This window comes from Mesoplodon bidens (genome assembly GCF_964165515.1).
Source record: "Mesoplodon bidens genome assembly, chromosome: 2".
Taxonomy (NCBI): domain Eukaryota; kingdom Metazoa; phylum Chordata; class Mammalia; order Artiodactyla; family Ziphiidae; genus Mesoplodon; species Mesoplodon bidens.
Window position 1 is genome coordinate 1,069,286 of NC_138177.1, and position 14,910 is coordinate 1,084,195.

General features: G+C 56.4%; 1 protein-coding gene across 12 annotated transcripts in view; it reads right to left on the reverse strand.

The window, feature by feature from the left end:
• The window catches only part of PPP1R12B (protein phosphatase 1 regulatory subunit 12B), a 207,431-nt gene that overhangs the window by 11,068 nt on the left and 181,453 nt on the right, over positions 1-14,910 (reverse strand). For 9 of the 12 annotated variants that reach the window (XR_014017455.1, XR_014017456.1, XM_081254347.1 and 6 more), the window contains 4 exons: positions 11,680-11,809; positions 10,727-10,831; positions 7,917-7,970; positions 7,225-7,275 (listed from right to left, as the gene is read on the reverse strand). Coding sequence is in view for 9 of the 12 variants with exons in the window: in XM_081254347.1 (XP_081110473.1) it covers positions 7,225-7,275; positions 7,917-7,970; positions 10,727-10,831; positions 11,680-11,809 (340 nt within the window). In the remaining 3 variants the exon portion in view is untranslated. Of the gene's footprint in view, positions 1-7,224; positions 7,276-7,916; positions 7,971-10,726; positions 10,832-11,679; positions 11,810-14,910 lie in introns of those variants that run through there. The other 3 variants (XM_081254346.1, XM_081254349.1, XR_014017457.1) reach the window with 3 other exon arrangements.

Consider the following 14,910-nt stretch of genomic DNA (forward strand, 5'->3'; position numbering starts at 1 on the left):
CGGTGAGGGCACGGCTGGTGTGTGAGCCTTGCCGGCAGCAGGAGAGGGTCAGGTCAGAGGGAAAGCGCTTCTTCACCGTGAAGGCGACAAAAAACCACACCCACATCTGTCTGGGGCGAGTGTCCTCTGGTCGGTCATTCGAACCTACAGGCCCCGCTGCGTTCCCAGGGCTAATTCCAGTTCTGGCTCTGCTGTTAGCACCCAGGGGCCAGTCAGATCCCCGTAAAGAACCGTTCCCTCAGCCTCTTATGGAAGATGCAGGTTAAGTCCTCGTGGGCACGGACCACAGACACATGAGGCACTGGTATCGAGGGAACAGAGAACATTCAGAGTGTCAGGACGGCCTCAGGGTCTGTGGTGCAGCCATCCTCAGGTCCACAAACGAGGGCCCGAGTCCAGCATCACTAGCGCAGCGCGGCACAGCTCCTCACGGGAAAGCGGACACTGACTCCAGGGCTCACCCCTTCCCTGCAGACGCGGTCACGGGCCTAGAAGCCGGAACTCGTCACCCGTGAGCTGTGCCGCTTGAGGCACACCGCTCTCCTCTCTGGCTTTTCCATTTTGTATCTAAAGAAGCCCATCCCCACCCTCGTCCCTCCCAAAGCAGGGGCTCCGTGGGGGCCACAGCTGTGACCGCATGCAGTGTTAGAGGGCGTTAATCCAGGAAATACCGGAGCAGGCCTGTCCTCTGACCTCTGACCTGACACCGTTGGAGCCTGGCTGGCCTCCCTCCCTTGGCCTCAACTGCCCAGACACTCAAGCCAAGAGGCTCGCAGCAGCCTGCCGGCGTGGCCTCCCTCCGCTTCCCCTGCCACGTGCCCTCCCAGGGCACCCCGGGGCCGGCAGCCTGGGCGCCAGCGAGACCCTCAGGCCGTGTTCCCACGACGGGAGCCCCGGGTGGGAAGAAGCTCTACGTGGGGACAGGCCGTGTGTCACCGCTGGCAGCTCGTCAGGTCGGATCTGAACCGCTCCCCTTCAAAAACATGTACAAACGCATCCTCGAGCCTTGGAGATTTATGTCCGCGTTGAGACTCAATTCTTTGGGAAAAACTTGGCCAAGGCACTTTCCCAGCTGCCCAAGCTCCCGCGGCCAGCTCCAGGGAGCGCCAGGAAGGAAGGGAGGGGCGCGGAGGAAGCGTGAGGAAGCCGGCCTCAGCGGGGAGAGGACGTGGAGGGGGTTCTGGGAGCCCCACATGAAGCACGGGACGACCATGCACGGACACCCGTGGAGGCGCCGCGCACGACGAGCTTGCACAGCTTCCTCGTTTCTAAGTGCCCGGTTTGCCTCAGTTTGACGTGAAGGACAAATAAACTGAAGCACCTCTTCTCCAACGTCACCTCTTCCAGCCTTGGGTGAGGGGCGTGCGGGCGTGGGGTCCCGACGGTGCCGCGGCCCCAGGAGACCCCCAAACCGGGGGCAGGCCGGCCCTCCCGAGCGCCCGTCGGCGGGAACGGCAGGCTCCTCCTGGGAAGGGCTGGGTGGCGAAGGCCCGGGTCCGAAGCCGCGTGGTCTCTGAGCAACACCCGCCTCTCAAGGGCCCGCAGACACGGCGATGCGCACACAACGGCCCGGCTCCAGGAAGACGGCGCTTGTGGATGCTGGAACCTGACCCCACGGGATCCCCACGCGTCTTCTGTGGGTTTCTCCGTGACCCGGGCAGGCCTCTCCGCGTGGCCCTGCTGGGGAGTTGGCACTGAGGGGCCGCAGGCTGCCCCCTCCCCTCACGCCAGGGCCGCCAGGCGGTGGGTGCGCGACCGGCCCGGAGCCTGACGTCCTTGGCCTGCCTGCCCCGTACCCTCCGAGTGACCTCGAGCAAGTTACTTCTTCTGTGACTGGGTTTTTCCCATAGGAAAAGGGACTGTTATGGGGAATAAATGAGAGCGAGCGAGCACAGGGCTCCGCACAGGCCTTCAGACGGCAGCTGCCTCCAGGGCCACCAGCCCTCCTGACTCCACGCCCTCCCCACCAGGAGGGAGACCGAGAAAACTGGGCCATCTTCTGAGGGCCCCACGTCCGCCCCAGGTCAAAGCTGGCTCATCTCCTGGCGTGAAGCTTGGCCCTGATGTGCTCTCATGAGGAGGGCCGGCAGGCTGCTCGGGGCCGCGGGCCACCTCCCTCTCAAGTTTCTGTGTCACAGTGTCTCCAGCAGGGTATCAGCTCCGCCCGACAGTAATTCAGGTGCTTCAGATCTAGTGGGTACTAGTTGCCAGCTACTGACCCCGAAGACACAGCAGACAGGCAGAAAGAACAGGCCTGGGTCAGGACTAATTAGATTGTTGCTACAAATTAAAAACTCATTTCAGAGAGTGAAACTGCTCAGCAGTGAGGACCCCTCACGCCGCCACGGTGGGAAAATGAGCCATCTGCGAGCCTGCCTTCAGACCCACATCCAGGGAGAGGCATCAAGTTCAGAAGATGCATTTCCTGGTTCTCAGGTAAAGACGAGCCCCCCGGCTCACCTGCCGCCTCCTCTGCAAGCCCCCTGCTGGCAGTGGGGCTGGGAGTTTGGCCGTGGGAGGGCACATCCCCAGGCCCAGATCTGTGACAAGGAGGAGGGCAACACCCGCCAAGAAGGGAGAAGGATGCAAAGACCCAGCAGGGGGTGGGCGGAGCGGGGCTGGGTCAGTGCCCCCCCCAGCGCTCGTTCTTGTCAGGCCCTGGGGCCGTGGTTCTCAGCCCAGCTGCACAATAGAACCAGCAGGGGAGCTCTGAACAGACACCTGGGCCTTTGCCTCTGAGGGGTGCCTGGCACAAATGTGCTCAAGCCCCCAGGTGTCTGGAACATGTGGCCCCTGCCCTTGGTCACCGTCACCCCAGGCGCAACCCGACTGCTCCAGGGACCAGGTTGCACTTGGATTGCTGTTGACTGAGACCCTGACCTCCCCCCAGAAACGTGTGTGTGTCCACACACAGGTAGGAGTGGACCCGTCTGGCTGAGTGACTCGCGCTCCGTCTCTAGGGGAAGAGTCGCACCAAACCGACGGCAGCCCGGGCCAGGCCCCGGCCCTGGGTCGTCACGGCCCGTGCCGCGTCTGCAGACCACCAACCTTCACAGGAACCCACATGCAGGCTCTGGGGGGCGAGCACAGAGCCCGGGACCAACAACAAGAGGGAACGTGCCTGGAGTGGAGGAGGGGAGGAGGGGGCAGGACTAGAGCCCCTGGGGGTCCGAGCCCTCGATGGCCTCCGAGAGTCTGGCCACAACCCGGGTCAGGGCCCTGTTCTCAGCCTGCAGCTGCTCGTTCATCTGCTTCAAGGTCTGAATCTGTTTTAGCTGGTGGAGGCTCTGCAGAGAGTGAGACACGAGGGACAGACAGGCAGACAGAGACAGACGGACCAGAGGAGAGAAAAGTGGGACAAAGAAACCACGTTGACATTCTGTTGACGTTTTGTTTTTGTTTTTAGTTCGCATGCAAGAAAGGAAAGGAGAGAGGCCAGAGGAATGGTGGGCGGGGTGGGGGTGGGGGCCGGCCCCGGGCGCCCGGGGCTCCTCCCAAGTCCGCTGCTGCCCTGCTCCCCGCTCCGCTCCTCCACCCCCCATACTTGGCCCCCGACTCCCACTTGTGTTCTTTCTGCATCTTTCTACTACCTCATTTATTTCTCATTTTAAAAAATGGAACGAGGCAAAGAAGAGAGGGCCTGTTGTTGAAGTGTTTTCTGTGGGAGGCGCACCTACAGGAGGCCCTCTCCCTTTCCTGGAAGCATCATCACCAGGCCTCCTCTGCTGCCCGGACGCCTGTTCCAGGATCAAGAACTGCCCACCTGCCCCCACCTGCTCCGGGAGCGTATGCACCAGGGAACCCACGGCAGACTATACTGTCTCTGCCCGGGTCACAAAGAGGCCAGGAGCTACTTAAAGCTGCCACCGACAGCCTCCTGTGTGGAATCGCAGCTCTGCACAAAGGTGGGGGGCATTGTGTCCAACGACAATGGACCGGTGAGCGATGCCCGTGCCAGTCCAGCTGTCAGCACGTGCTGCAAACGGAACAGAACCACCCGCCCGAAGCCACGCTTCCCAAGCCCTGTGTCCCACAGGGATCTAAAGCCGGCGGTAAACGGAGTCCTCGCCAGGCCTGCTTCCTGTCACTAGTCTTTCCTAAGAGTCCTCTGACCCTGAAGCTGAGGCCACCAGCTCTGGGAGAGAGAACGCGGTCTTGTCACGCGAACGGGGCTTCACAGACGGACATGACGATCCTGTGGGCTGTGGTGACTACAGACGGGTCGCCGGGCACCAGAGGAAGTCTCTCCTGCCCACGTGGACAGGAAGGACAGAAATGAAAGGTGGAGGAGTTATAGCTGTTTGGGAGTGAAAGAAGCAAGAAAATGAAAGGCAGTGTGAAGATGAAAACAGTGAAAAGGAAAACAAGCAGAGACAAACGGCTGCATCTCCTTCCCCACAGAGGGAGAATCGCCACCCTGGGAAAAGGGAGGGCAGCCACACAGTTCTGAGCAGCCGGGAGCGGCCGGGAGAGGACACAGAGGGTCGCGGTGCAGCCTGCGGGACCAAATTTAAGAACCAACGGAGAGCCCCTGACTCTCACCCTTCTTTGGCGTTGACACTGGACCGAAGCTTTCAAGGCAGTCATGGTCCTGACATGAAGCGGTCCTTGCCTCCTGGGGAATAACGCTCAACTAGGAGGACGATTCCTGTGAACGTGTGCACAGGCAGGCTGAGGGGAAGAATGTGGCCATAAAGGCAGGAAGCTGCCGTAGGAGCCAGGCTGAGAACACGGCGTGGTGGGGAGGCGGTGGGAGGGCACAGAGCAGGGTGGCCGGGGAGGCTGCCAGGGCAAGGAGATCGAAAAATCCAAGAGCAATCTCATGGGGGATTGGCTGCCAGGCTCCTCCCACGCGAGGGCCTGGGGCAAGGGGAGGAGGCATGGGAGGAGGCCGCCATGGGAAAGCTCTCCGGCCTGACGCAGGCATGCTGACCCGCACACCCCGCAGAGGCTGGCACGCAACCCCACTCCAGCCCAGCTCGCGTGTGCTTCTCCTGGGGAGAGTCCATAAACACCTACCGTCCCAAGTAAAGACCAGAAAGGCACAGCCTGTGTCACCACCATGGAGCCCCACACCCCACGGGCGAGCCCACCTTACAGTTCCCGGAGGCGGGGAACAGGCCCGAGTCCCTTTCTGTCCCTGAGCCCCCCGGCTCCTCAGGGTTCACTGGAGGTCAGTCCCTGTTCCCTGCGGACCACGCCCGGAGGGTCTGAGCATCTGTACAAACTGGACCGGGTCCACTCGCCCTCAGCTCAACCGGGCCCCGGGTGTGACCAGCACCTGTACTGCGGCTGGCTACCAAGCATCCACGCATGTCCCCAGACTGCTGTCTGCGTGAAGGGCCTGAAAGCTGACCAAGCATCCCCTGAGCCTCCTGCAGGCCAGCACACCAGTTTTCACGATGCCTGAGTCTGTACGGCTGAAGTCTCTGTCCCCAAGGAGGGTCCAGGCGCAAACACCCTAAGGTCGGCTGGCGGGCGGCTGGCACGTCCCCCCCAGTCCCTGGGTGGAGCAGGGCTGTCTGCTCAACTGGCCGGGCTTCGAGCTGAGCGAACGTGCTCAGGCCTGAGCCGGCAGGAGCTTCCTCCCCCAGGGGTCTGCAACTGGCAACGCAGAACACGGGCATCTGACTCATGAAGGAGTTTTTTAACTGAAAGAAGATTGGCTTCAGTCAGCACACCTACCGGTGTGGGGCCTGGACGGCCAGAGCCAGGCTCTGCCTGAATTTGAGGTGGGCGGGCACACGACCCAGGGCTGAGCGGGGCACGAGCTTCCGTGTACCTGCTCTCCACCGAGGAAAGAAAAGGACTCACAACCTCATTCATGAAATCTCAGCCCCAGAGGCTGATGAGACAGAGAGAAAGACGCACCTGCCCCAGCCCATGGCCCCAGGGGTGCCTGGCGCCTCTGTACTCAGAGCGGGAATCGGGGGTGGGGGGGAACCCAGCTGCTCCCCTGCGGCTTGCGATCCAGCCCTCGTGTGGGGCTGAATGGATGAGAAAGCGCCTCCCGGCTGGAGGGTACAAGGCAGCCTGGGCCCTCAAGGACCCTACAAGGCAACAGCTCGGGCCTTATCCACGCTCCTGATCGGCGTTTGGGCCATTTCTTAATGAGCGTCCTGTTCGTTGCCAACAGATAGTTTAACACAAGGGCTTCCAAAATGGAGGAGCCCCCTGCACAACTGTGAGCCGTGGACCTGCATTCAGACCTGTCCAGCCTGCGAACGTGCTCTGAGCGGCAGGTGAGGCGGGTCTGGAGAAACCAGCAGCTGGAGAAGCAACCACCAGCTATTTTTGCTTCTGGCTGTTCGTGAGACACAGGCGGCACTGCCGGACACCGTGTGCGGGCGTCCTGGCACGTCCGGGATGGAGAGCGTGGAGCGCGCACAGGGCTTGCCCCTCCCTCGTACAGCAGCCACGCAGACCAACCAGGACCAGGATTCCGGGCATTTGACCTTGTTGAGCCCTGAGCAACTTTTTTCAGTAAAGAACCAAACTTCTCAGGCCATGGGAGCAATAAACATCTCTCCCAGAGGGCTCCTGGCCTGAGGGCTCTGCTCACACTTCCAAGAGCCAGAGGCGTGTGTTTCACGGGTGAAGATACGCCGAGAGAGGAAAGCAGCCAAGCAGCACCCAGCCACCGTGGCGCGGCCCCACGCGCTGCAGCCCCAAGGACCGGGTCCCATGCACTCCCACAGCCCCTTCCCTCTCCCCCTCCCCTGGGCAGCGCGAGTGCAGCTCCCAGGACTCACTGCCCCAGTGGTGACCGTCCCCAGGGAGGGAGATGTGGCTGAATATTCCAGGGGCAAGGGCGGGGGCAGGAGACCAACAGGAGATTCAGCCTGCCCTCCACGGAGGAGTGGCTCCACCTGCGTGCCTTCCCGGCTCCAGCTTCCCAGGCTCTCCCCAGGGGCCAGGAGCTGAGAACCCGGCTTCCGCCTTTCACCCGTCCCTCCCTCGGGGTGAAGCTGCTGCTGAGAAAACCTTACGAGTTCCACTCAGGTCTGCCTCCAGCCTGCTGGACGACATCCCCTTACTCCAAAGGCCACGTCTGTCCCCAGAGAGGCTATGAGGGGCCCCAGGGGCGCCGGGCGAGCTGAGAGCCAGGGTAGGGGCCGTGCACAGGCTCACCTCGTCCTCACCATGCCTGCATCCCTCACGGGCTGCCCGTGACCCGCCCCGCAGGCCTGGGTGCAGGCACACGGCAAGCGCGCCTCTCCATACCTTCATCTCCTCCTCCATCTCCGACATCTTCCGCTCCAAGGCTCGCCTCTCCTGTTCAACACAACCAAACTGCTGAGCATCTGACAGATTTGGAAAGGAGTCAAAACCCTGCCCCACCCAACCCCCGACTTATCCGGACCTCAAAGCCATGGGAATAGAACTTAAAACTTAGCTGCTTTCCAAATTAAACACAATCAGGGGAGATGGGAACCCATTATATGCCCAGGTTCAAGTCAAAGCTAGGGTTCATCGATAAATCTGAGTTTTCCCAACCCGAGAATGTCAACCCCCAGAAAGACACTCTGAGTGTGGTCGGGGGGGGTCGGCAGTTGGCCCAGAGCCACCCCACCTCGGTCAGAGCCAGCACACTGTCTGCTCTTCTTAGGGCCGGAGTCCTAAGACCTCGACTTGGGGCAGAGGGTCCTGCTGAAGCTCCCCCTCTGTTCAAAGGGACGGGAAGGGTCCAGAGGCCTGGACCACACGCCGTGGCAGGCAAGCCTGCGCAGTTCCGCTTTCCCAGGGCAACACGGACGGCCCCCTGAGGACCCTCCCGCCCCGAGCTCTGAGGAGGCCGAAGCACCAGCGACCAAACTGCTGTCCAGAGTCAGAGAGAGAGGAGAGGCGCCCCCTGGGATGGGACGTGCAGGCTCCCGCCTCCTTCAGACGGTGTCCTCCCCCCCACGCACACGCACCCGCTTCTCCATCTCCAGCACCGACGACCGGTCGGCGGTCTTGTCTTGTTTCTGCTGGTGCAAACGGAAGGAACACATTGTTACTGGAGCGTCTCAGGGCCAGAGGGCCCGTCCAGTCCAGCCCCACTGGACGCCCGGACACGCGGCCCAACCCATGGGTCCTGATGTCACAGAGACGAAGTCGCCCTTCCGAGTTCACAGAATCCCCGCCGGGAGTGGAGGAAGCAGCAGTGCTCCCAGAAGTGTAACACGGTCACAAATGCAAAGGCGTTACCACACACACACACACACACACACACACACCCCATATATACACACCACACAATATATATACACACAACACATACACATACAATACATATACACACACCACACACACCCTTCACACACAACATATACACACACAAAGCATATACATACACAACACATACACACACAATACATATACACACCACACATACACACCACACATATACACACACCACACACACACCCTTCACATACAACACATATACACACAACACACACACAATACATATACACACCACACACACAAACACATACACAACACACACAACACATACACACGCACCACAGACACATTACATATATACACACCACACACAAAATACATATTTATACACATATACATTCACCACATACGCAGACACCACACACACACTACACATATATACACCCACACCCACAACCATACACACCTCTCACAATACATATACACATACACCACATACACAGACCACACAATACACACACATACACACACATATAAACACCCCCCCCCCACACACACACACTTCAAGGCCAACCACCCCCCTCACCGCCCTTCCCTCGCCTCCTTCTGGAATCTCAGGCCCGGAGGACATGGCAGTGCCGTTGCTCCTGTCAAAGCCTGAGCGCCAGGCGCTCTTCTGAGCGATCCCCTCCCACTCTGCTCCTGCTTTGGGGACCGAGGCTGTGATTTTCGAGGAGGACGGGCTGCCGGAACCTCTCGGGGTCCATTCAGGGGACCTGCCCTGCTCTGCACAGAACTGTTACTGTTTTATGCACTGGGCTTCCAGATAAGATTAGAGCTTTATTCTGGATCATCTTCTACTTTTCATATAAATTTGCAGAGGGGCTAAAACATTTAGCCGCCACAGCTACAAGGTAGAAAACAGCTTCAGGGAGCGACTGTTTAACAGAGTGGGGAAATGACCTGAGTCCCTTTTGGGCAGAATTTCTTACAATCAATAGACAGTTAATGACGACAGAGTGACTACTTTTATACCTAGTCCCAGGCACGGAAACATTTAATAAGTACAGAAATTACGCTGGTCTTACTGAGGAGGTTTCTTTTCCAAAAAATTAAGGACTAGCCAGAACTGGCAGTAAATTGGGATTTCTGGCTCCTGTCCTGGGCTCTCGCCGTCTGCTCTGAAGGTCACAGCCACGGCGTGTCTGCACCACAAGCCTCTCTTCCCTAAGCCTGAGCAGAGTAGAAGCTGTGCCGATTTCACTACTTGGTTCACCTACACAAAGAGAACTTAACTAGTTCTCTTCGACAAAGACCTAATTTTGTTTTGCTCTGTTTTAACCCCAACCCCTCCGAGTTTGGGTGGACCTTTCATGGAAACACACTGAATGTGCACGTGGTAACTGTTTCCACACAGACGTGTGGGGTCGACAGGCCTCCCCTGCACCGTCCTACCGAACAGTCCAATTTTGGTAAAGAGCAGAGGCTTGGTTTGTAGCACCGCCATTTCTTCTGAATTCCAGTAACCTGTATTTGGCAAAACTCAGTATATTCCAACACACTCAGCAAAGCAGTTGGCTAGAAAGTCAACGCTCTTCCCCAGCGACTAAAAGGCTGAGTTTATTTTCAACGCCCTCTGTGCAATCAGTGTCCCTGGCTCGCAACTCCAAAGCCGAGACCCCAAAGCTCAAAAGATGCACTGTTGGGGCTTGTGCAGAGGAGGGAACGGGGCGGGCGGGCCGTGGCTCCTTGCAGGACCAGCCCGTGCTGGTTCAGGACCAAGTTAGCCCCGGCCGCCACAACCAGGCGGGGCCCTTCCACGATGACAATGACGGACAGGCAGCTCCCAGGACAGGCCCACTCTGCGCTGGCCGAGCCCTTCAGGAAAGCGCGGCCCCTTGAGCGCCAGCACCCCTGCCTGCCCGGGGGTGTTGGGAGGGCACTGCCCCGAGCCCCATGTGCTCACTGCCGTAGATCCCAGCGTTTTCGTCTCTGCTTTTGGACCCCACCCTGGGGCGGAACCGACAGCTAGCTCTGGTCTTCATCTGAGCTTCCCGGTAACAGTCCAAATTCTCATCCCCAGGCCTCCAGGCGGCTTCCTGCTGACCCAGCAATAACCCAAGACAGGGCTCGCGCCAGCCTTCAGTGAGGGTCTACCTCCCTGGTGATGAGTGCACCACCCGCTATGTGTCACTAAGTAAACCAGGCCTGGCAGCGAGAGGAAGAGCTTTATCTGGCTCCTTGTTCTGGCACAGGTGCTGCAGGACAGAACCCAATGTCCCAACGACACCTTCGTCCTGGGTTTGCTGTGACCAAACCATGACCGACAAGGCAGGAGGCACACACTGCCCACGACCAAGCCCTGACGCTGGCCCACACTCTCCGCTAAGAAATGAGCAGATAACCCGTAAGAGTAATTACGAGCACTCGGGGGCCAGGAATGGTCCACTGGACCATCAATTTCCAATTTTAAGTTCAACGCGCTTTGAACCCCAAACCAAATCTCTGGGAGGGCTGACCTGACTACCTCACCCCCTCACCCCCTCCCCCTCCTCACCTGGGCCATCTTCTCAAGCTTGGATTTCACGTCTGCCAGCTCGAGCTGGGCCTCCTGAAGTTTTGTCTTCAGTTTCTGGTTTTCGGTCAGGGCGCTCTCGTAGAGCTGGGGGAGGGAGAAGAGGGAGTCAGGTCCCCACCCTGTGGGCAGGGCAGGAAGACAGGAGGGCCCAGGGACAGAGGATATTCAGCCAAGGGCTCTGGCTCTCCTGCTGCTGGAACCGTGAGGTCCTAGGTGCTGAACACAGAGGATGCTCCACTGTCAGCGGTGTTAATCCCCAGGAGGTAGGGGTGGGGTAGGGAAGTCTGTGCACTACCTCCAGCAGGGAGGGCATTCACATGGCTTAAAGACGTGGTTCTCACACAAAAGAAGTTTCCTTTTGGAGCCACCCTCCTGTGTATCCATCTTAGCCAAGTTCTGTTCAACAAAACAAACATTTTCTTAACAAAAAAAGTGTTTTCCTGGCATCTCAAGCACTTGAAAGGGAAGCTTTTTGAGCCGGCCCCTGGAGCTGGGTTCTCTCCCTCAAGAACCAAAGGAAACGAACCATAAAACGATGGAAACCCCCAAACCAGATTGTTATTATTTACCATTGCCAAGAAGTAAGTATCTGGTTGATGTTCACAGGACCTCATTAAAAGCACGTGTTTGTTGAAAATATCAGAGTCCATCAAGTGATTCTCCGGGCCCAGGCAACCAGCATTATTCTTATTTCCCTTTCCACGATTCTTAACCCTTACTTTTTCCTACACCTCTAAATATCTGATTTAGGTGCATTTTTACTGCACTGAAAGCAATACGTGAAGGGGTCTTCATTTAGCTGGTTGAGAGGGGGTAAACGTGCCGGCCGTTAGCATCTGTCGCTGGAGCACCTTCCCTCCCGCCTCTCAGCATGGAAGAGGCAGGGGGGTCAAGTGGAGGGGACCCCTGCATGGGGACCCGGGAGCCCCCACCTTTCTGTAGTCCCTGCTGCTGTCTTCCCCCGTGCGGCTGCTCAGGGTGGCCAGGCGGGCCTCGCGGGCCTCCCGGCGGGCTCTGGCCGAGGCCCGCTCGCTGCTGGCGTCACTGCCTCCCAATTCCAACCTGTGGGAGACACAGTAAAGTTACAAGTGGCTTCCAAGAACGAAAAGGTGGAGGGAGGTGATGCTTAAGGGCAGTAGGCGCCTTTCCTAAGACGCGTTGAGCGCTCTGGCCAGAACAGGCCCGGGCCTCCCCGCCTGCCGAGGGCACTGCTCGGGGAAGGAGGCCAGCACCCACGCAGGACGGAGCTGACTCGGGAGGTCGGTGGTGTGGCTGTGTGCCGATGGCAAGCACAGAGCTTCTCAAATTAGCTCAGGGCCAAACAGCTTCCCTCAAGAGCATGCTTTTAAACGCAGAAGTTTCTGGGATCTCAGTGGCTCTTACAAAATGATTCCAATGAAGTGCCAATGAGCCAGAAACACATGGGCCTGGAGCTGCAAGCGGGGGTGGCTGAGGACGGCAACCTGGGCTCAGCAGGCCGGCTGGACCCCCAGAGGTGTCGGGGCAGCTCGCGTCCTGCCCTCTCCTCTGGACGCCACACCTGTGACAGGACTTCATGTCTCATAGCAACTGCACTTTTGGGGCGGACGGTGGCTTCGTCCCAGTACTGACTGGTCCATGAGTGGAAGGGCCTCTCAGCTGACCTCCTGCTTAAGTGGACGGACGACTCGCACCCTGATCCTTCACACTGGTTCCTATTTTTCTGGCACTTTGCTCTTTCCAAGCTAAAAGGCGGCCCACAGAAGGGCCACGTGCAAACCAGCCCTCCAGGGCTCTACCCCTGAACCGGGGCGGTGTGAAGAGTCCCAGCTGTGGAGCTTCTGCCCGCGTTCCTGTCCTGCAGGGGCCACACGGGGGGTGGGGTGGGGTGGACTAGGTACCAGAAGAGGCCGAGCAGGGGTGGGGGGCAAAGCTGCTGATGACACCAAGGGCTGCCTTTTCCTCACAGAGATGCTCAGTCCTACAACATTTTCTACTACATTCTTTTCCTTCTTATAGTTAAAAAATCTTTTGTAAATAGAAATCTCTTTATTGACTTTCTTGATTGCAAAAGCAATACATGCATGTTGAACAGTTTAAGTATTGGAACTGAAGTGTCTAAAATAGAAAGTGAAAGTCACCCCACGGTCCTGCCCAAGGAACAATCTCTACCAACAGTTCAGTTCATATCCTTGCAGGATGTTAAACAAGGATGTCAAAATAAACATTTCTGTAAATAAAACCAGAGGACACCTTCCGTGGCCCGACTCCCCCTCCGCTCCCCTACACCTGTGCACTCACGACTGCAGGCATCGCACCATGTAAGTAAAAGCACATTTGCCTCATTAAAAAAACAAATGACTGCACAGCCTTCCACTGTGTGGCTGTGTGAGAGTTTAAACCTCTATGGATAGACACACACTGTTTTAAATGTTTTAGCTACTGTAAATAATGCTACAGTGAGACTTGTCTGTAAATCTTAGCGTATTCGTTATTTTCTTAGGGTAAAATCTTAGCAGTGGAACTGTTTGGTCAAGAGATAAATAATAGTTTAAATGCAGATATATATGTTACCATACTGCCCTCTAGAGTGGTTTAAAACTTTTCAATCCAATAGGAGAAATATCTTATTGCTGTTAATTTTAATGCTTTAAAATCATTATGGAGGTTGAAGAGCTTTGATTATTTATCTTAGTTTTTGAAGGGCCTATTCATAGCCTTTGTTAATCTTTGCCTCATTATATTGCAGGAACATCCTACATATACTGGGGCTTTTAAAACTATCTAACATAGGTTGCAAAAAATGTTTTTCCCCACTTTACTTTTTGTTTCTTTTAATAGCAGAGATTTAAAATTTTATGTAATTAGAATGATTCTTTCCCCACTGAGTTGGAAAGTCATACATGACTTTTGGGGGCTGTCGACTGTGTTCTAGAATCTCACTGTTTTAATTGCTACAGTTTTATAGCATATTTTGAAGTCTGCAGGGAAATTTATTTTCACAAATGGTCATTATAATGTAACAGAGTTCACAAGAAATTAACTGTAGCAAAACGCCACTCTCCACCAATTTTGCAAAGCGAATTTTCTGCTGGGTTAGTTGGAAATTATATTTATCCTAAGCTGGTGCTTGGTGAGAGGGCAAGCAAAGGAAGAATACACGCAAGTTTGTAAATATTAAAATATATTAATAAGGTAGAACCAGCTCAATTATTAAACAAATTATGAAACTCATTTGCCCTATGGTATCCTGTAACTACATCTTCCCAATCTCTTCTTAATTTCGTCATAAGAGGAACAGTGGAAAATGGGAGATTCAAACTCTGGCTCCACATTCTCTATTATTTTTTTAAATTAATTAATTAATTAAATTAATTTTTTTGGCTGCGTTGGGTCTTTGTTGCTGAATGCAAGCTTTTCTCTAGTTGCAGCGAGCAGGGGCTACTCTTTGCTGCAGTGCATAGGCTTCTCATTGCAGTGGGTTCTCTTGTGGAGCATGGGCTCTAGGTGCACAGGCTCAGTAGTTGTGGCTCACAGGCTCTAGAGCTCAGGCTCAGCAGCTGCAGCGCATGGGCTCTAGAGTGCAGGCTCAGTAGTTGTGGCATGTGGGCTCTAGAGCACGGGCTCAGTAGCTGTGGCTCAAGGGCTCTAGGCGCGCAGGCTTAGTAGTTGTGGTGCACGGCTCTAGGCGCGCAGGCTCAGTAGTTGTGGCTCACGGGCTCCAAAACGCAGGCTCAGTAGTTGTGGCTCACGGGCTCTAGAGCGCAAGCTCAGTAGTTGTGGCGCAGGGGCTTAGCTGCTCTGCAGCATGTGGGATCTTCCCAGACCAGGGCTTGAACCTGTGTCCCCTGCATTGGCAGGCGGATTCTTAACCACTGCACCACCACGGAAGTCCCAGTCTCTATTATTTTATTTTATTCTTCAGGAAGATCAATTTTGTACCCTTAGGTACTAGGTGAAAAATTACAGAGGATCATTCCTCAAACTCTGATGTGCTTAACTTTTCAGCAATTGCAAAACAGGTCTTTGGTTCACTGGATAAACTATTCCTGGGCCCCATGTGGGTACAGGGAACAGTGTCAGGTTCCCCGAACCAGGCAGTCAGGCTGGCCTCTCTGCCCTGAGTGCCCTTCTGTACTTCCATCCCGCCCCTGAGACTGCCTGTCCAGTCATCTGTACGTTAC